This window comes from Marmota marmota, unplaced genomic scaffold (assembly GCF_001458135.2).
Source record: "Marmota marmota marmota unplaced genomic scaffold, marMar, whole genome shotgun sequence".
In the NCBI taxonomy this organism is placed as follows: Eukaryota; Metazoa; Chordata; class Mammalia; order Rodentia; family Sciuridae; genus Marmota; species Marmota marmota.
In genome coordinates this window covers 10,739,343-10,759,382 of record NW_026000243.1, presented here as the reverse complement: position 1 = coordinate 10,759,382, position 20,040 = coordinate 10,739,343, and the positions used below count along the sequence as shown (strand labels likewise).

At 47.6% G+C, this 20,040-nt stretch overlaps 1 protein-coding gene across 5 annotated transcripts in view; it reads left to right on the top strand.

Moving 5' to 3' along the window:
- Positions 1–20,040, top strand: part of Igsf9b (immunoglobulin superfamily member 9B) — a 59,096-nt gene that overhangs the window by 27,072 nt on the left and 11,984 nt on the right. For 2 of the 5 annotated variants that reach the window (XM_048796245.1, XM_015499065.2), the window contains exons 13-19: positions 2,206–2,381; positions 3,762–3,988; positions 4,819–4,903; positions 6,964–7,125; positions 7,498–7,543; positions 8,146–9,792; positions 18,034–18,155. In XM_048796245.1, coding sequence (XP_048652202.1) covers positions 2,206–2,381; positions 3,762–3,988; positions 4,819–4,903; positions 6,964–7,125; positions 7,498–7,543; positions 8,146–9,792; positions 18,034–18,155 — 2,465 coding nt within the window. Of the gene's footprint in view, positions 1–2,205; positions 2,382–3,761; positions 3,989–4,818; positions 4,904–6,963; positions 7,126–7,497; positions 7,544–8,145; positions 9,793–10,447; positions 10,883–11,300; positions 11,347–18,033; positions 18,156–20,040 lie in introns of those variants that run through there. The other 3 variants (XR_007344700.1, XR_007344699.1, XR_007344701.1) reach the window with 3 other exon arrangements.

Below are 20,040 nucleotides of genomic sequence, written 5' to 3'. Positions count from 1 at the left end.
AAATCCCCCACACCTTGTGTGTCCTCCCTTTCTTTCTTTCATTTTTTTTTTTTTTGGACTGGGGATGAAGATCAGGTGTGCTTAACCACTATTGCCACATCCCCAGACTTTTTACTTTTTATTTTGAGATAGAGTCTTTCAAGTTGCTTAGGGCCTCGCTAAGTTGCTGAGGCTGGCCTTGAAATTGTGATGCTTCTGCTTCAGCCTCCCGAGTTGCTGAGATTATAGGCATATGCCATCCATTACCTGGTGTATCTCTTGTTCGAATTTTTTTTTTTTTTTTGAGGTTCCTGTGGAATCTGGAAGAGATTCCTAATTGTTAAGAACTTTATGAAATAGCTTGACCTGAAATGAAGGGTATACTTTTTATTCTTTCCCATGCCCAGTGGTTCTAGAAGCCAGTATGGAGAGCTTCTGTTCACGTTACTGACCCTGTCTCCAGCAGCTGCACTTTGCAGAATCCTATATCTATTTGTTTTCATGTCTCATTATTAATTCAGCCAGATGCAGTGATGTGAGATTTTTGTCTAAACTTTAGGATAAGTAAAGATTTAAAAAATGTGTGAACCAGAGTAAGCACAGGAGGTACAGGAATGGTGGAAGAGAAGTCCAGTGGAATTCCCTCCCATCACTGTAGAGTTCTGTCTCTCCACACTCTTGTCCTGAGCTAAGAACTTCCGCCTGTGTCACTGTTCACGTCCTTGTGTAGGGAGGTCAGACCTCCCCCCTTCCTCCTTTTCTCCTCTCCCACCTGGGCCTATGTTTCTAGCCAGGCTCAGTCTGAGTGTGTGGGGAGGGGGAAAAAATCAGATGTCAGAGCAGAATTCAGGGGGACTCTTGGAGGCCCCATGAGATGCTCCTCAACAGCACAGGAGCTTAAGAAGGGAGCCTGCTCCTTTTTCTGTCATAGTGGTTTAGGGTTGTTTCTCAGGCTGAATATCCTGGGTATCTTGAATTTTGGATAGGTGATGTGTTCCTGGAGGGGGGGAAGCTGCAACCAGAACATCATTCAAACTCATTATCTCTTTTCCTTCCATGCCAGGGCAAAGGGAGGGAACTCCTCATACCACCCAGGGGCTGCTACAAGATGCTGGCTAGGGGAAGGGGTGTTTGGCATGGCTAAGCCATCTTTGGGGGTGCCCGAGTGGAAGGGTTGGGCACACATCTGGGGGCTTCCTTGCTGCTTGTGGTGCTGTTCCACATGGCTGCTCATCTGCATTGCTTTATCATACTCTGCTCACTTGCTTTGGTGCCCTAGGTGGGGAAAAGGTGGGTGCCAAGGTTGGGGAGGTTTCTTTCCCTCTTTTCTTTTCTGACTGCCTCCAACTCTCCCTGTACTGACTCAGATGTTTGACGCTACTTCTTTTTGCTATGCTTTCTGCTGCCTCAGCTCACCCTCCTGGGCATACATGGTAGCGGCCTTTAAACCTGGAGGGGAAGCCTGTGGGCATCAGATAAGTTACAGTGTAGGTCTGCCAAAGTGGGCCAATCCCACAGGACAATGTCTCCTCTCTGTGGTAATGTGGTGGTACTGCACCTGCAGTAGGTGGCTTCATTGCCTGTTGGAAGTTTGGGGGCCCTTTAGAACAATAGAAAACACTCATCCCTACACACACACAGTGTGACCTCCTAGATTATGATTTCTAACCCTTAGGGCCTTAGGGATCCTGGTCCCACCATGAGAAAACCTCTGGTCATTTTTGCCATATTCTTTGGACATCCTCAGATGACCCAAATCTGATTGGACTGAATGAGCTTCCTGGGTTATTCTGGGTCTCACTTTGAGCTCTCCCTGGGAGGTGGGCAGCCATGGTCACCTGGGTTCCTTCCCTAGTCCTGCTATTACACAGATGCTTATCTTTACTTCCCAGTACTCCCAAGACAGAGCCTACTCTTAGGGGTGTGCAAGATGGGATTGTCCCACAGTGCAGCTCGTAATCTTATCAGTGTCTTTAGCATGATTTATATGGGAGACTGCCTTTATGTAGTAGAGGTACCAGTGGTAGTAGGTGACCCTGCATCATGAGGGTTGGCACAGCCAGAGCCAGACAGGTCACCCTACCTTGGCCATCCCCTCTTCCTGTCCTGGAACCTGGGAATGCTTGTCCTCTCACTGCCTTATCCTTGAGGACCTTGCATGCATGCTCTTCTCTCCAGTGTGACCCACCCCACCCCTTGTCCCCCATTCTTTCTTTTTTCGGCCAGGATGAAGCGGGCACAGTTTGGGCCCCATGACTGGCTGTCCTTGTCAGTGCCACCGGGCCCTAACTGGTTGCTGGTGGACACCCTGGAGCCTGAGACTGCGTACCAGTTCAGTGTCCTGGCCCAGAACAAGCTGGGAACCAGCGCCTTCAGTGAGGTGGTCACTGTGAACACTTTAGGTGAGGGTCCGGGACTGGTACGTCTGGGGCTATTTTCTCACAGAGCTGGGATAAAGATGATAATGACCATGGTCTAGAGCTATTGTTTAGGGCTTAGTACCTTACTAAGTACTCTCTATAGTGGTTCCCTTTGATGACTTGTCATGTTCTTCTGTTGGATTTGTCTGGTCCAATGTCATAATATATTTAGCCAAATTCCTATTGCATCCTCAGATAGAAAGAAGAGCTTTTCTATTTTGCCCTTCCTCATTAGGCCACATGTTTACATGTCCTGTGGGGTTTACAGGGGAGACTGGGAATCTTTTTCCTACTGATGTGTTTGCCCTCCTCTTTTTTGTTTTGCTCTTGGTAGGTAGAGTCAGGGGCACAACTCAGGCCCCATTGTCATAATCCTTTCCTGTACTTCCACAAGGATGAGCAGCAGGGGTAGGATGCTCACCTCCAGATCTAAAGTACCTCTGCTGGGCCTCATTTTGTGTCCCTGGGCTAAGAATGGAATTGAGAGAGTAAATAGTGTGCCACAGGAAGATTTTCCTAGTTTCTAGGAAGGGAACAAAAGATACAGTCATATGTCACTTATTAGCAGGGGTGCAATCTGAGGATCCCTGTGAAATGTGCTATTAAGCAATACTATCCTTGTGTGAACACTATAGAGTGTACTTAAGCAAACCTGAATGGTACAGCCCAAGAGAAAATGATGTGGTCAAGAGACACTGTAAACATGAGATGTATGAAGCTGATGCTGTTGGAACAGGTCATGTTTTATAGGAAATGTTTTCTTTTAAATAAATAGGAGTATACTGCGATGATAAAAAGTATAGTATAGTAAATACGTAAACCAAGTGACATTGTTGCTTATTTTTAAGTATTCTGTACTGTACACAATTGTATGTGCCACAGTTTTACATGACTGGCGGCACAAAAGGTTTGTTTGCACAGCATCACCACACATTTGAATAAAGCATTATTCTATGATGTTACATTGGCTACTATGTTATTCACCAATGGGAATTTTTTAGCTCCATTATAGTCTTATGGGACCAGTACCATATATGGGTCCTTACTGACCAAAATGTTGTGCGATGTATGATTGTATTTAAATTACACTTAATTCTTCCTTCTTCCCTATAGTTCCCATTTTTTCCCTTTTAAGTACATATCTGATTCCTTCATGTATGTTCTTTAGACCTACTCTGATGGTAGCCACTGTCCCTGACTTCCCTTCCCTTGGACCAGGAGGGCCACTCTAGGTGACATCCTCTTCCCCTCTAAAATGGTGCATTGGTTGGTTCCTGGTCAACTCTTTCTCCCAACATGGGTGGGGGAGGACATGGCCACCTCAGTGTTCCTGATGCCATCTTCCTTTTCCCTCTGCTGCAGCATTCCCTATTACAACTCCAGAACCCCTGGTGCTGGTTACCCCACCAAGGTGCCTCACAGCCAATCGGACCCAGCAGGGTGTGCTCCTGTCCTGGCTCCCACCTGCCAATCACAGCTTCCCTATTGATCGCTATATCATGGAATTCCGAGTCGGGGAGCGCTGGGAGATGCTAGATGATGCCATTCCAGGCACTGATGGAGATTTCTTTGCCAAGGATCTATCACAGGTGGGGGCCTTGCTTTTCCTTGCCTCTTCTTCCCAGATTCTGGAAGTGTCACAACTCTTTCTAGAGCCACCAGAAACTTGGAGTAACTCAGATCAGGGGCCTGAGGCTAAGCCCTACACTGTTCCTCCCTATAACATTCCTGGATTCTCCTAGGTCTGCTATCAAGGTTTGGATTCCTTGGGTCATGGCTGCTGAGGTCCCTCAGGTTCAGGGCCTGCTTGGTGGCACGGGGTACTTGTGCTGCATAGATGGCTTTTCTTAAGGACAAACACCAGTTAGGGCAGGGTGAGAGGCCAATGTATGTGTTCAAAACACTGTCCTTAGCTTTTGCTGAGGGATGGGCAGAGGAGGTCCCAGAAGGATTGTCCCCTAGGTTAGCCCAACAAAGAATGTGTCTTTTAACAATTTAGAGCCACTGGAGGAAAATACTTTTTTTTTTTTTTTTCAAGCAATCTCTCCTTAATCATGCATGTGTCTCTATTGGGAGAGGAAGCAGCTCAGATCCAATCTCATGTTATCATTCTGTCTTTTTCCCCTGGACTCTCATTTAGTGGTATGCTGAGATGGGCTCACAGTGACTTTTGAGAGCCCATTGCACATATATCTGTGCAAGTCTTTCAGTGACCTCACGTCTGTAGCTTTATATCAGCCATGGTGGGAATATTTATACCATAGCAACTGGCCAATGCTAGCAATCACCATTAAATACTCACCAGGGACCCCAGTACTCAGGTGCTCTTTCTGTGGAAGTCATTTTCAGGATCTATAGTGATGGAAGAAGTAGTGTCTCAGGTTCCTCCACTGACTAGGTGTTGTTCCTGGTGCTGTAGGACACCTGGTATGAGTTCCGGGTTCTGGCTGTCATGCAGGATCTGATCAGTGAGCCCAGCAACATCGCCGGAGTCTCCAGCACAGGTACTTTGGGGGTGGAGGTACTGCTATAGTAATAGGGACATAAAACCCCACAACTGCATGAAAGTCCTTTTGTGAAACAGGACAGATTGGGCTGGAAACTAAGATATTTAGTTGAAACTACATAGTCAAAGCATTTCTGAAACCCTTCAGATCCATGCTTCCATGATGCATGGCATTTTATCCTATTAAAAAGCTGGTTTTCTGACAGTTCTTTGGGATAACCATAGAAGGAAATTCAACAAATCTCATTATAGTTGTCACAAAGAACTTGATTTAAATATTGTTTTGCTATACATTTTCTGTTTTCTCTAGTGCTATACTGTGTTCTGGGGGTGGGACATGCATTGGAGGGAAGAAACAGAGGGTCAACAAGTGTTTATTGGATGCCTATTATAGGCTTCTTTATAATTATATGGGTTTTATTTGGAAAATTGTTGTTTGGTGTTGTTTTCTTGCCTTCCTTCCTCTCCCTAGATTTTTTTCAGGCTAAATAAAGCCAACTCCCTAGCATTTTCTCCATTTATCTCTCTTTCTCTTGGCACCAGTCCAATTTCTACACGTCTTCTCTCCAGCTCAAGTTCCTGAAACAGAGCAAAGTCCCCTCCCCCAAGGAAGCAGTATCCTTGGTATGGAAGAGGCTCTTGCATAGCAAGCAAACCATGGCCCCATTTCCTTGGGCTCTGCATGCACAGAGGCCTCTGGGACCAGGGACAAGGATCTTGGCCAAAAGCTCACTCACTGAGCCTCCTGAAGTTACAGAAGCACTGATGAGGCCAGATTGAGGAAGGGCAGAACTGGAGCTTCAAGGGAACTTGGGGGAGGGGAAGAATTGGAGTGTGATTTCTGTCATATATATTAGGCACCCTAGGGTTTTGTTGTAAAATAGAGTTACCTGCTATAGGCAGTAGAACTTTACTTACTTCTGTCTTGGCTTCTCTCCAGGGAAGACTCAGAGAGATGCAGGAACAAGGAAGCTAACAGCCAAAGCCAAAGTTGAAGGCTTGAGCGTTTTGTGGGCTCATTTTTGTAAACTCTTCTGTATTCGGTAGCTTTCTGCTTGGCCTCCGAAAGGAAACATGCCTAGTCAGATGATTCCACACAGGCAATGAGGATGTAGCAATCTCAGCATTCCCTGTATTTAAATCCCCCATTTGCAAAGGCTGTGGCATTCAATTTCCACTCAGCCCATCAGCATAATTTGGATTATTTTTATCCATTATTATTATTGACATAGCAAGGACTTGTGGCCAAATATATCACTATATATCGAATTTCCCTTTGATGAACCTGAAGAGTGGCACTTACTGATACAGTTGTCTTTTGGGTCAAATATAATAGATTGGGGTCCAGTCATGGCTCTGGTACTAACTAGCTCTGGGAATTTGAGTCCATAGTAAGGCTTAGATCTTTATGTATAAAATGAGAGAACTGAACCCATCTTTACCTTCCCTGCCAGCTCTAGCATCTTCTGTAACTTAGGTGACCTGGGCATGCTAATTCTTGCTATAGGAAGCTGCATGCCTGTCTGTATTGAGTTGAAAATAGATGGGTCCGAATACTATTGCAACAAGCCCTCTCCTGCTCTAGAATTTTACTGTCAAAGTGCTTTCACCCCTGGGCTCCCATTTGGCAGACATGGCATGGGAAAAAGCAGAAATTCCTGGACTGGAGGTCAAAACAACTGGGCTGTGATTAGGATACTGATGTAACATGAGCTGGTCACTCAAAGTGAATCACAGTGTTTACATTTAGGGAGTGAAAGCAGTTTGTGTGCTCTGTCTTGCTCATGGGGTTAATGTGAGAAGATCTAATAACATGCACAGAAATGTTTTGCACCAAGTAAAGCACTAGACAAATATAGATGATCATTGAAATGGATGCTGTTTCTTTTCCTCTTCACATAACCACACCTCCTTAGTGTTGGAGTTAAGCTTCGAGGCTGAGCCCCAACATTGCCTATTATACAGCAATAGGGGAAGAAACTTGGAGATCGAGTGTCTGGGTGAGAGGAGGTTGTGGAGAGGGATGGGACCTATAGTGCTCCCTGGTCTCCCTTGCAGACATCTTCCCACAGCCGGACCTGACTGATGATGGGCTGGCCCGGCCTGTATTGGCTGGAATTGTTGCTACCATTTGCTTCTTGGCAGCTGCCATCTTGTTCAGCACTCTGGCTGCTTGCTTTGTCAACAAGCAGCGCAAGCGCAAGCTCAAGCGAAAAAAAGGTAGGTGTCTGTCTCCTCCCCTTCTCTATGTGGCCCTGTTTCAAATGCTCCCCATCAGTAAGGATGGACCATTTGTAGCATCCTCCTTCAACCCAGTCTCTCCTCTTCCTTGGAATTTGGGAAACTGGTATGTGCTAATAGAGCTGCCAGTGTGGGACTTGATTTGAAAGAGAGGAGGGAAGCAGGTTACAGGGAAGATTGAAGGGAAGGCAGGGTCTGGTGGTGGGCATAGGCCTCTGAGCTGAACTTGAAGATGCAGTACAAACACAGTGCCTTCCCTTGTGTGGATCTGCATTGATACCAGGGTGTGGGATGCTGTGTTTTTGTGAATTCAGGACTCAGAGGGCTTTCTCCATTCATTTGCCCCTCTAGACCCTCCGCTCTCCATCACTCACTGCAGGAAGAGTCTTGAGTCTCCGTAAGTGTCTCGGCTGTTGTTGGTATGTGGGGAGGATGGGAAGCCTAGATGTAGGTGGACAGTTTGCCTTGCTTTGCCCCATTTCTGTGTTTCTTAGCTGTTGACTGATCTGCATGTTACTTTTAAGTTGTCCATAGAGATGAAGGGAGTGGTAGTGTAGATAATCCAAATCAATAGGTTATTTATTTCTCTTTAGCCTTGTGATGTACTTCTATAATTTTTTATCCCCTAACAGATTAGCCTAAATGATGTGTTATACTTAAGTTGGTATTAAAATGAGGTTGAATTTCTTGAACAACCTGGGAATGCAGTTGGAGGTGTGCTTAGACAGAGTGTGCCAAATATAGGGGTAGGCCAGAATAAAAGTAGCAATGTGGGTGTGCATTCCAAAAACGGACAATACATGTCTAGACAATTGAGAATTGGCCAGAGTATTTCTCACCAAAATATTCAGCCCATCTTTGCTCTGTTTCTTCGGTGTTGCCCTCCTGGGTGGTAGTGTGTTTTGTTAAGAGAATGAAAAGAAGCTGCAGGCTGGTATAAGCACCCTTACCCTGCAGGCTGGTGTAAGCACCCTAACCCTGCCCTTACTCTCCCTGCAGCTTGTCCTCTGGCAAGGTGAGTCCGGAGAGCATCCGCACACTTCGTGCTCCATCTGAGTCCTCCGATGACCAGGGCCAGCCCGCAGCCAAGAGGATGCTGAGTCCCACACGGGAGAAGGAGCTGTCCTTATACAAAAAGACCAAGAGGGCCATCAGCAGCAAGAAGTACAGTGTGGCCAAGGCTGAGGCAGAGGCTGAGGCCACGACCCCCATCGAGTTGATCAGCAGAGGCCCTGATGGCCGCTTTGTAATGGATCCCTCTGAGATAGAGCCTTCCATGAAAAGCAGACGCATTGAGGGCTTCCCCTTTGCAGAAGAGACAGACATGTACCCTGAGTTCCGTCAGTCTGACGAGGAGAATGAGGACCCGCTGGTGCCCACATCTGTGGCTGCCCTGAAGTCCCAGCTGACTCCCTTGTCTTCCAGCCAGGAGTCCTACCTGCCACCACCAGCATATAGCCCTCGGTTCCAGCCCCGTGGGCTGGAGGGCCCCAGTGGCCTGGGAGGTCGACTCCAGGCCACCGGCCAAACCAGGCCCCCTGCCCCCCGGCCCTTCCACCATGGCCAGTATTATGGGTATCTGAGCAGCAGCAGCCCTGGGGAGGTGGAACCACCACCCTTCTACATGCCAGAAGTGGGCAGCCCCCTGAGCTCAGTCATGTCGTCCCCACCCCTGCACACAGAGGGGCCATTTAGTCACCCAACCATCCCTGAGGAAAATGGAGAGAATGCTTCTAACAGCACGCTGCCCTTGACTCAAACCCCTACGGGAGGGCGCTCCCCTGAGCCCTGGGGCCGGCCAGAATTCCCCTTTGGGGGGCTGGATACCCCAGCCATGATGTTCCCCCACCAGCTGCACCCCTGTGATGTGGCCGAGAGTCTGCAGCCCAAGGCCTGCCTGCCCCGAGGACTGCCCCCCTCCTCCCTTCAGGTGCCCGCAGCCTACCCAGGCATCCTGTCTCTGGAGGCACCAAAGGGTTGGGCAGGCAAGTCACCAGGCAGGGGCCCTGTCCCAGTGCCGCCCGCCGCCAAGTGGCAGGACAGACCTATGCAACCTCTGGTGAGCCAAGGGCAGCTAAGACATACCAGCCAAGGTATGGGCATACCCGTGTTGCCTTACCCCGAGCCAGCTGAGCCCGGGGGGCACGGCAGCCCCAGCACATTTGGCCTGGACACCCGGTGGTATGAGCCCCGGCCTCGGCCCAGCCCCCGGCAGGCCCGGCGCACCGAGCCCAGTTTACATCAAGTGGTGCTACAGCCTTCCCGGCTCTCACCTCTGACCCAAAGTCCCCTCAGCTCCCGCACTGGCTCTCCAGAGCTCGCCGCCCGTGCCCGGCCTCGCCCGGGCCTCCTACAGCAGGCAGAGATGTCGGAGATCACCTTGCAGCCTCCAGCTGCAGTCAGCTTCTCTCGAAAGTCCACGCCATCCACGGGCTCCCCTTCCCAGAGCAGTCGCAGTGGGAGCCCCAGCTACCGGCCCGCCATGGGCTTCACCACTCTGGCCACAGGCTACCCCTCCCCACCGCCGGGCCCTGCCCCTGCGGCACCTGGGGACAACTTGGATGTGTTTGGACAGACACCTTCCCCTCGGAGGATGGGGGAGGAGTTGCTCCGACCAGAGCCCCCAACAACATTACCTACTTCAGGGTGAGTATGAGCTGCTGTCTCTTACCCACCTCACCTGGTCAACTTCCTCCCCACATGCCTCACCTTGCCCTCCACCTTTCCATCGCCCCAGTGACAGGGCTTGTGTGGACATGCTGCAGCATCCCTTTGGTAGGAGTTCTGACCGCGGCATTGGCAGGGTGTGGTCACTGGGGTGGGGTGGGATGGGCTTACCTGCCCAGGTATTCTACCAGGAGCTTAAGGGATCTTCTCCACCCAGCCCAGAGCTCGCAGGAGGCCCACAGCATACTGGGGAGTTTGGGGCAGGGGAGGGGAACATGGTGTAGGAGTGATTTCTGTGAGTAAGGCCCTTGAAGTCGAGGCCTTCCAAGTCCCTATGATCTTGACATTGGGTTGTGGTTCCCTGGAGTTGCCCAGAGACCTCCTGTATAGCCTCCTTCTCTTCCCTTGCCCCTCCTTCTTGCTAAGCAGGACTCCAGAGCCTGACTTCCTAGGACTACCAGGTCAAGGGATGCTTGTTCCCAAACTCCTGCCCATTAGTAGCCCTAGTGAGCGCCGGACTCCAGGCCCTGTCCACAGCCTCTACAGGAAGGGTGCATCCTGGAGGCTGGGAGAAAAACCTTAGGCCTTGTGTGCTGGGAGCCACATCCCCCATCCCCACCTGTGTGCCTCACAGGAAACTGCAGAGAGACAGACAGACAGACAAGCTCCCGCGATCAGCCCGCCTGAGAGAGCACACTCTAAACTGTAGCAGCTGGTATTCCAGGTACCAGAGTCAGCCTGGACATCTGTCCATACCTCTTCTTCTCTGTCTTTCTACCCTACCTTCCTCCTCCTCCTTCTCCTCACCCTTCCTTCCTTCTCTAGTCAGTCTCTGTCCACCTTTCTTTCGTTTCCATTGCCTTTGGGTTGATCCGACTTGCTCAGAAGAGCCTGCCATGACTCTGTAGTACCCCTTGATCTCCCCCATCCCCTTCCCTTTCTCCTGTCTCTTTCCCTCTCTCTCTCTCTTTCTCTCCCTCTGGTTCCGTCCTTTGGTCTTTCTTCTTGATGTAGCCGCCTGTGGAGGGGAGCAGAGTTCCAGAGGAGGCTGGCCTGGTGGTAGGGGCTGGTAGGTGGCTGGGGAAGAGGAGCCCGGCAACCTTCCCCTGCCCCCATTCCCTCCCACCCTCTCTGGTACCTGGAAATGCAAGCCCACCTCCCACCCTCAGTACCACTGCGGGGGCTCCTGGTGGGTGGGTGGAGAAGGGTGGAGAAGGTAGGGAGGTGGAGGAGAGCTCTGGCTAGGGCGTCCCGCCTCTGTCTGCAGGAGATGCTGTCGTCGCCCTGTCTGCTTTGTGCAGCCCGCTCACCTGCTTTGTTCCATCGTGCGTCTGGTTCTCCGTCTCTCTCCTCTCCTCCCTCACCCCATTCTCTGGCCTCGCCTGTGGGTCTCTGCTAGCTGTGCTTCCCCCTCCTCCCCTCTGGGTGTGCGTGGGTGGTTCCCCCTGGCCTGTGTTGGTAACTGCTTTGTTTCTGATTGATCTCAGCTATCTGGGCAGTGTTGTCGAGACAAGCCTCTCCTCAGCTCAATAGGTAAGGGAGCTCCTCGGGGGCGGGCGGGGGTGGGCAGGTGGACGGGGCTTTGGCAGGGCCATCGCTTCCTTGACAGGGGATCCAAACCACATTCCCTCACTGCCCATGGGGGGCAGCTGCCGCTCCTGGATTCCCATGGCTTCTGGGTTCCCCACATTGTGCTTCTCAGGCTGCTCCAGCTGTACAATGAGCTCTTCCCAGACACCCCTAGCTGCAGCTTGTAACCTCCCAGCCCATGTCTAGTCCCTCCCAGAGCCCCTGCAGTTGCTCCCTCTCAGACTCCCATCATCCTGCTGCCAACACATCTAGAACCTCTTCCCCAGCAGCCCGGGACCCTGCATGCACCCAAGGGACCCAGGATGCCCAAGATCTGCTTTGCATCTCCACCCTTGGGGACCTATCTGCACCCACATGAATATTTAGGACCTTCCCCTTACCCTCAAACCTCTGCCCTGTTTTCCCAGCAGCCTTAGGCTTAGTGTCCCTCTCTTCACCATCCAGCCTACAAAGGCTTGGATCTTCCCCTGGGGTTGCTGGTCCCTCACCCACTTCTTAGAATCATAATATTAGGTTATCTTAAGGAGCTCGAGTGTATGTTACCACTTGTCCCATACTCCTTGCATTTGCAGCCTGTTCTTGGTTGTTTTAAGACTGAAGTGTGACCTCAACCTTGGTCCAAATTGCTTTTCAAGGTCCCTGTAATTGCTATGCAGACCTCCAAGAGAAAGGGCCTTGGCAGGAGCTCCCTCCTCTAGGCATAAGGAAGTTGAGTTAGCAAGAGGGAAGAACAAGGGATCAGCACTGCAGCAGCCTGCCCTACATGGGTGACTCCTTTCTCTACCATCCTTCTGGGTGGAGGCCAAAAGAATATGGCCATTGTAGGGGGCCACTGAGTCTCTTCAACAGGCCCAGGACACTCCAGGCTCTCTCTCTCATGGTTACCTAAAAAGAAGCTTATTTTGGTCACGGATGACACTGACCATGCTTCTGAGAGCATGGCACTGCACTGAGCACCTGCATGGGAGGGAGAGAGTCTTTTATCTAAGTGCTTTTGGCTTCTCTAGATGAGAAGTAGTTATCATTTTCCACCTTGCAATGCCAAGAGAGGCTGATTTTTCTAATTCAGGACTCTTTAGGTCTTAAGAATGGCCTAACATAAAGAGGACTGCCTTGACATAGTTTTCGATCACCCGCAGCTAAACAACTGTCAGTAGCCAAGAGGCCCTGGAATTGTGTATGAGGTTACTAGTGTCATGCTGCAGTCCCCAGGACTGGAGGGAGGATGAGGACCAGCAGGCAACATTAATAAGCTCACCTGCTCCAGGATCCTCCCATGGCTTCCTGGTTAAATACTACAGAGGAGTGAGAGTGACTGGCCAAATTGCACCTTCCCACTCTTCCTTGTTGTCCCCCAGTTATGACTCTGTTGCCCTTGGGGTAGGTAGCTCTAGACTAGCTTTCACTCCAACTCCTGAAAAGTGCCTGGACTCCATTCTCATTGGTTACTTCTACTCCCCACTCCCTATTCTGTTGAACCTCTTTTTCCCTAGTGACCCCACCATGCCAGATCTGAGAGAACCCAGCTATCCTATCACTGTTGTGGCAAACCCAGAAACCAGGGGCAGCAATGAGGAACTTGTTTCTCTCTCGGGGTGGCCAGCATCTCCTGCCTAGGAGAACGAAATCCTCCCACATCCTCCGAGTTAGAACTTCATGGTGCTGGGCAACAGGAGCCTCTGCTCGCTCTCCTGCTTGCTGAGAGCCTCCCTGGGGCGCAGTTGCTGCTGGGGCCATGGGGAGATGACAGGCTCCTCTGTAGATGCTGTCTTCATGCTGCGCCTTTGCATGTTTTCCCCCTGGGTCTTGCTTGGAGAAGTTGTGACGCTTCTTGTCTACGTTCGTTCTCGCTGTTTCTTTCCCCTTCAATTTCTCTCCTATTCCTTCTTCCCGTGCCTGTTGTTGTCTCCCCCATCTCTCCTCTTTTCTTTCTCCCCCTTTTCTCCTCTTCCCAACTCCCATCTCAACATGTGGAGTTGTATTGTGTGGACCTGTCCTTGTGTGGATTGCTAGGAGCAGAGCTGTTCGCTCAGATGCTGGTAGCACCCCTGTGCTCACATCTTCATCTAACTCCCTTCCACCTTACTACCTGTTGTGACCTCAGTGGTGCAGGGGATTTGGAAGCAAGGGTGCATCTGCCTTTAATAGGTGAACATAGGAGGGAACCCCATTTGTTTATAAACCTCTCCTGAGTTTTGAGGTTCTGAGGCAGAGACTTGGTCTGTACCCTGTCCTTACTGAGAGGGACTATCTTGGGGTCAGGCTGGGTTGGTGCTGACCTGTACACTCCTGGCTGTCTGTGAGGCACTTGGAGAATGGACTCACCTTTTCTCTGGTCATAATGTGTACATGAGTAGATTTCCTCTGCCTCCCACCCATAGTATCTCACTGAGCAAGTGGAGTTTGTGTTCAGGCAGTGAAGAAGAGGAGGAAATTGCTCTTTAAACCACTGTTTCTGCCTGTTGACCGGGGGGTAACTGGGAACTGTGTTGTAATGGTTAGCTGATAGGGCATCCAGGGAAGGAAGTGTCCAGATGATTTTGATTTTTTTTCCCTGAAGTTTGTCTATTTTGAACCTGACTGCCTTGTTCCTTTGCTATCTTACTTAAGTAAAGATCCAAGCAGCTAGGACCTCTTTGTTAAATAAGCATGATTGGGGTTTTGTGTGCATCGTTAGAGAGAGAGAGAGAGAGAGAAAGAGAGAGAGAGAAGGAGGAAGGGAGAGGGAGAGGGAAAGAAGGAGGAGGAGGAGGGGAGTATTAAAATAGAATCTGGGCTGGGGTTGTGGCTCAGCGGTAGAGCGCTCACCTGGCATGTACGAGGAGACCCTGGGTTCGATCCTCAGCACCACATATAAATAAAAAATAAAGGTATTGTGTCAGCTACAATTAAAAAGTATTAAAAAAATTAGAATCCTAGCAATTTTTGGTAGTTCTGAACTTCAATAAACACTAAAATGCCATTGGGTCAGTAATTGAAATATATGGAAAAAGGGGAGACCCACTAAACTCCATAGGCTTAGGCTCATTTTTCAGTGGTATCCTTTACTTCCTGGAAGGAGAACTTCAGAGTTTGCAGCATTCTTATATGTTTAGAAGGATTTTGGCTGATTGGGGGGAAAATAGGGACCATAACTTCTTGGAGAGCCTGAGGTTAGGTTCTGTTGCAACAGGGTCTTTTATAGGTCAAGCACAGGTTTGCTTGATAGCTTTATTCTGGGGTTAGGAATGGAGTTGCCTAATCCCAGCTTCCTGTCCAAGATATCAGCACCAGAGGCTCCAAAACCAGAAGGGTATCAGTTGAGCTTGATATTAACAGGGGAAGATGATCACCCTTGCTAAAAAAGGGAGGCATTTTGATTTCAGAGGACTTCATGCTGTTGGTAAAGTCTGTTAGAACACATTTCATGTGTCTTTTCTGTAAAATTTACCAAAAATAGATCCATTTTTCCTGTCCCCCTTCCTTCCCACCTGTCCTGCTAGACACTTATTTTTTCCTCTGGCATTAAGCTAGTGTCCTGAGGTACCCAGGAGACTTTTGTCAGATTGCACTGAGTCAGGAGCTATATCAGGTGGGGAGCAAGTATCCTGAAAGGACTGGAGTCTGGCTGTTTCTCAAGAGGATATTTCTTTCTCTTTCTCACTGAATCATTACTGTTTGGGAATTTTTGCCTTGAAGACATAACTTCAGCCAGTTTTTCCCCATCTCCAGTCTGTCTTACCAATAGCACATTGGTGACTAGCAACTACTATATTACAGGGAAGAGTTACTTCTCAGGTGTGGTATGGAAGCAGTGTTCTCATTTTGTTGGAGCGTCTGTATCTATTTTTATTGGGGAAATAATTTGAAGAGTAATTTAGTCTAATACTAATGAATCTTGACTCTTATTTCGTGATACTGGATTATTGGATAAATTGCTCAATCTCTCTAAACTTCAGTTTCTCCATCTGAAATGTGAAGTTATCCCTTAGGGTAAAGATTAAAGACAATTATTGTAGACAATATAGAACAGGGCCTGGCATGGTAAGTGGTAAACAGATGCAGTGTGGTAAAAATGATGATAATAATAATAATATATTGATTATAATAACATCCCTCCTTCAAGCCTTCATCTGGCTTGAAGAATCCATAGGAATTTTCAGGGTGCCCTATACCAACTTCTCACCAATAGTCTGTATTCTGACCTCACTGAGAGTGACTAGCTTGTGGTCAGGCTGGGTTGGTGCTGACCTGTACACTCCTACCAGTCTGCTGGGCGCATGGAGAATGGATGCACTCACTTTTTCCCTGGTCTGAGTGTGTACGTGAGGGATTTCCTCTGTCTCCTATCTACAGTATCTCAGCAGACAAGTGAAGTTTGTATTCAGATAATGAATAGAGGAGGAAACTGCTTTTTATTTTGGGAAAGGGTTTCTCTAAATGGCCCAGACTGGCTTTGAACTTATGATCCTCCTGCCTCAGCCTCCAGAGTAGTTGGGACTATAGGTGGATACCACCATGTGTGCCAGAAACTGCTCTTTAAACCACTGCTTCTGCCCATTGACTGGGGGGTAACCCAGAACTGTGTCTAACTGTAGCTTACCCAGGATTATATTGGAGAACACTATTCTTGCCTATTGTGTGCCTCCTCAGACTGTATATTCCTCAGCTTTATGGTCTTTCTGAAGAAACTGCCCAAGACCAGGAGATGGAGATAACTGAACAGTTGGATTCACATCTTTGATTTTCCTTTTAGGCAGCATGAAGAAGCCTTGGTCAAGGCTGATAAGGGGATGAGGACAGTCTCCCAACCTCAGGAAGGCAGGTTCCCTCCTGCCCTAGCCATCCAAATTCCCTTCCAGCTGTTACTATGGTAGAAAGTCTCTCTGGGTAGACTCTGGGATTTGTAGAAAAGGAAGGAGTGGGGTATTGATCTATGGGGACTTGGGAAAAGACCCGACTTCTGATGTGAGTCAAACTACTACTATTTCATGTGACACCTGTGGGCTGCTTAGCACTACTGTCAGGAAGCTGTGGAGAGTCAAGAAAAAGTTGTCTCTTGACTTGAACTTTGAGGGGGCTTCTTGATACTTTATGTGCCCAAAGACTTCAGAATGGTGACATCCATCAAAGAAGATGGAGGCCACTTCATTGCCAATTACTGCGGCAGAGACCAGAGGCTTATCGACAATGAATCTGTAAGTTTCCTCTTCCCTGGTGCTCATAGATACATCTGATGTTGGGGAGACGGGTTTACAGTCTTTTCATTACCTCTCTCATTGTTTTTCTTTACTTTTTTTTTTTCTTCTTTTTAACTTCAGATGGCTTCCTGACCTTTGGGGACTTCTTTGGCCCTCCCAGTGTTATCTGTCTTTTGATTAGGATTTAAAAAAAACATGATTGTGATGCAGATGGGGGAGGGAGATGTGAAGATTGAGGAGGGGAAGAATGTGAGTCACCTCCGCTGCGCCATGGTCCTAAAATGTTTCTACTTCCTTGCTCGCGTGCTAATACCAGTGCTGTGGGAAGAAAGAGCATCTTATCTCGCTTTTCCCCTTTATTTCTCAGGCTCCAAGCTGGCTTCCTTTGAGAAGAAATGACATTGATAAATATGTCTTGATAAATACGTCTTCCAGATTTTCTTCAGTTACGACTTATGAAAATTCTCTCTACTATGCACAGATGGTCACACACTGCTCTCCTCTCAGTTCACTTGGATCTCCTTGATTACCTGGACTGCATAGGCTCTGGTTAAACAGTTGCCTATCCTTGCCAGGTAGTCAGTCCATCAAATAAATAACAAATTCCACCTCTTCCCCATACCTGGGGTGAAGAGACCTATGTACGTGGTTCCTCCCTCCTAACCTCAGTGTCTTTGTTAAATCTTAAAATGTAGAATTCACAGGATACTTATTACAGACAGTAAGGGCTTTGTGAAGCTGCAGATTTGAATACCCTGTCATAATCTACTTCTACTCTCTTCTGTTCTCTTATAAGATGAAGGAAATCAGCTTCATCTGCAGAGGGTCAACTAGATATTCCTGCTGAAAATGTTGCTTTGTGACCATTATTTTTTGCTATTTGCTGCAAGATTCTGGCTCAATATTGCAGACAGAGGGGAAGCTACCCAGTGCAGTTGGGTTTTATGGAACCTCCATCACACTGGGCATTGGGCTTCTTGTTTTGCCCTTCCATTTTCTAGAGATGGAGGTCAGTTAATTGGGATTAAGAGTTGCTCACCTTCTGCTTAAAACTGTCCTTTTACTTTTCAGCTAAAGGTCTTGATTGTGCTGATTTCTAGGAAATGTGGACGTTGAACCCACTTTTTCTCTGACATTTACTCATCCCAGCCTGAGTCATGTGTGATGGGGCTTATGATTAAAGTCTCTCTCTCTCCCTTTCCTAGGGTCTTCTGATGTTCTACAGGTTTCTTTCCTGAGATAGGCCACCTGGTGCTGGAACTTTCTACTGGGTTTTCTTCCTTTCAGGAGCAATAGAAAGGCAGGTGTCAAGGAACCATTGTGGATACCTCGGACTCTGTAGCCCTGGGCTCCATCCTTCTATGGGCCAGCTCTTTGGCTTTCTTCCAGCCCTCTTCCAAAGCTCCCTCATGTGGGAGCTGACCTGTACCTCTCTAATTGTCCCTTTCAGAACACTTCCACCTGCGTCGGGGAATGCTGCTGCACCTGAGAGGCTGGAGGCTCTGAAATACCAACGGATAAAGAAGCCCAAAAAGTCATCCAAGGGCTCTTCGAAGTCAAAGAAACGATCCGGTAAATGGTGGGAAGCACCTGCTCCTCTCTTTCCACCTTTTCTATTGTCACGAGGCTTGTCAGTTGGGTCCAGGATTCCAACCTTGGGTTTTCTCTAGAATCAAATTCGTTAGCTTCTCTTGTTCTTGGTTTAAAAAAATTTTTTTTTAATACTCATTTTTATGTGATGCTGAGGATTGTACCCAGTGCTTCACACATGCTAGCCAAGTGCTCTACCACTAAGCTACAGTACCTCGGTCCTCTTGGTTTCTTTTTAAACATTCATTTTCAAGTAATACACAAATGTAATTTTCATCTATAAAATGAGAAAGATAAGGTTCAAATCTGACTGCCCCCCTCACTCAATTAATTTCCTCTCACCTAGGAAACCACCACTCTATGTGTCTGCAGAGTATTTTCTGTGCATGTAGCTTTTGAACATATAGCTCATTGTTTTAAGGTGTTTTTGAATAACATAAATAGCACTGTATTTTGTTTTGCATTTTGTAGCATACTGTGCAAATATACCTTTTCCTTATGTATTTTTCCTCTAAAATTTCAAGTCTTCTAGTTTAACACAGGAGTAACGGTGCTTAGATTACATGTGGCATGGACCAGCCTCTACAGGTTGATCAAACTTTTCTCAGTTACATCAAGTAAAGTCTCATTATCATGTAAAAGGCACCTCCATTGAAATATGTCTAATGTTTATCCAACAGTGAAAGGTAGCTTCTAAAATAGCACAAAATGACTCAGTCCTCCTTCAGAAAAATTCCTTGAGATTTAGCAAAATACTGTTTCTACCAATGGTTAAGAATGTTGCTGTCAGGAAGAATGCTCAACAGTTTCTTTGCAGACCTTTGATCTATAGAGCAACTTCTTTCATAGATAAGATTATAGAAAAGTGTTACAAATGTGAAGCCATCTGAATCGTTAGGATATGGTGATTGATGGTCTATCCCTTAGCCTTGTGTGGTGCTGGTTTCCTATCAGTTTATAGATGGTCATACTGAGGTTAAAAAAAGAAAATGAATTTTCAAGGTTTGGGGGAGAAATTAGACCCCAAAGCTGAATTTGTGATCTGTCTAAACCCATCTTTTTTTTTTTTTTTGGTGTGTGTGTGTGTATGTGTGTATAGTCAAGTATCACCTAACAATAGGGACATATTCTAAGAAATTTGTCTTGAGGCAATTTTATCAAGTAAAACTGGGATGGCTAGGATATCACTAGGTGGTATCTTAAGGGACTATTGTTGTACATGTGGTTCACTGTTGGCCAAAATGTTGTTATGTAATACGTGATTGTAAGTTATAATAATAAACAAAATTTATTTTCTTATTGCAAAATAAGCCTCATCAGATTCTCTTGTTCTGATGATGGTGGACCTGGAACCTGCTCTATGTTGACAACTCTCATGTCTGTCCTTAGCTCAGGTCTCATCTGTAAAGTCAAATTTTGTGTTTCCAGTTGACTGTTGAACATGCACTTGGATGTTTTAGAAACTTTTATAATGTCCCATAGAGTTATTGATTATCCTTTCCAAATTAGCTCCTTCCCACTTCTTCCTCAGTTTAGTAAATGACATTGGCTTTTTACCTGGATTCTTCTTTTGCTCTCATGGCTTATGCCCAGTTCCTTTGGTAAGGTCTGTTGGCTCAACCTTTATAACATATCCTGAACCTGGCCAGTGTGTGCTGTATCTACTGCAAAAATTGCAGTCTGCATCCCTCTCCTCTCCTGCCTTGACTGTTGCAGTACCTTACATCTGGTTCTCCTGTCCTATCCTCACTCCTTGTGCTGCACATAGCAACCAGAGTGAGTGTTAGAGGACAGAACAGTTTTCTATTTTTCAGTGGTATGTGGGTACATACATGCACACATTTGCTTCTGGTTAAAACCTGTCAGA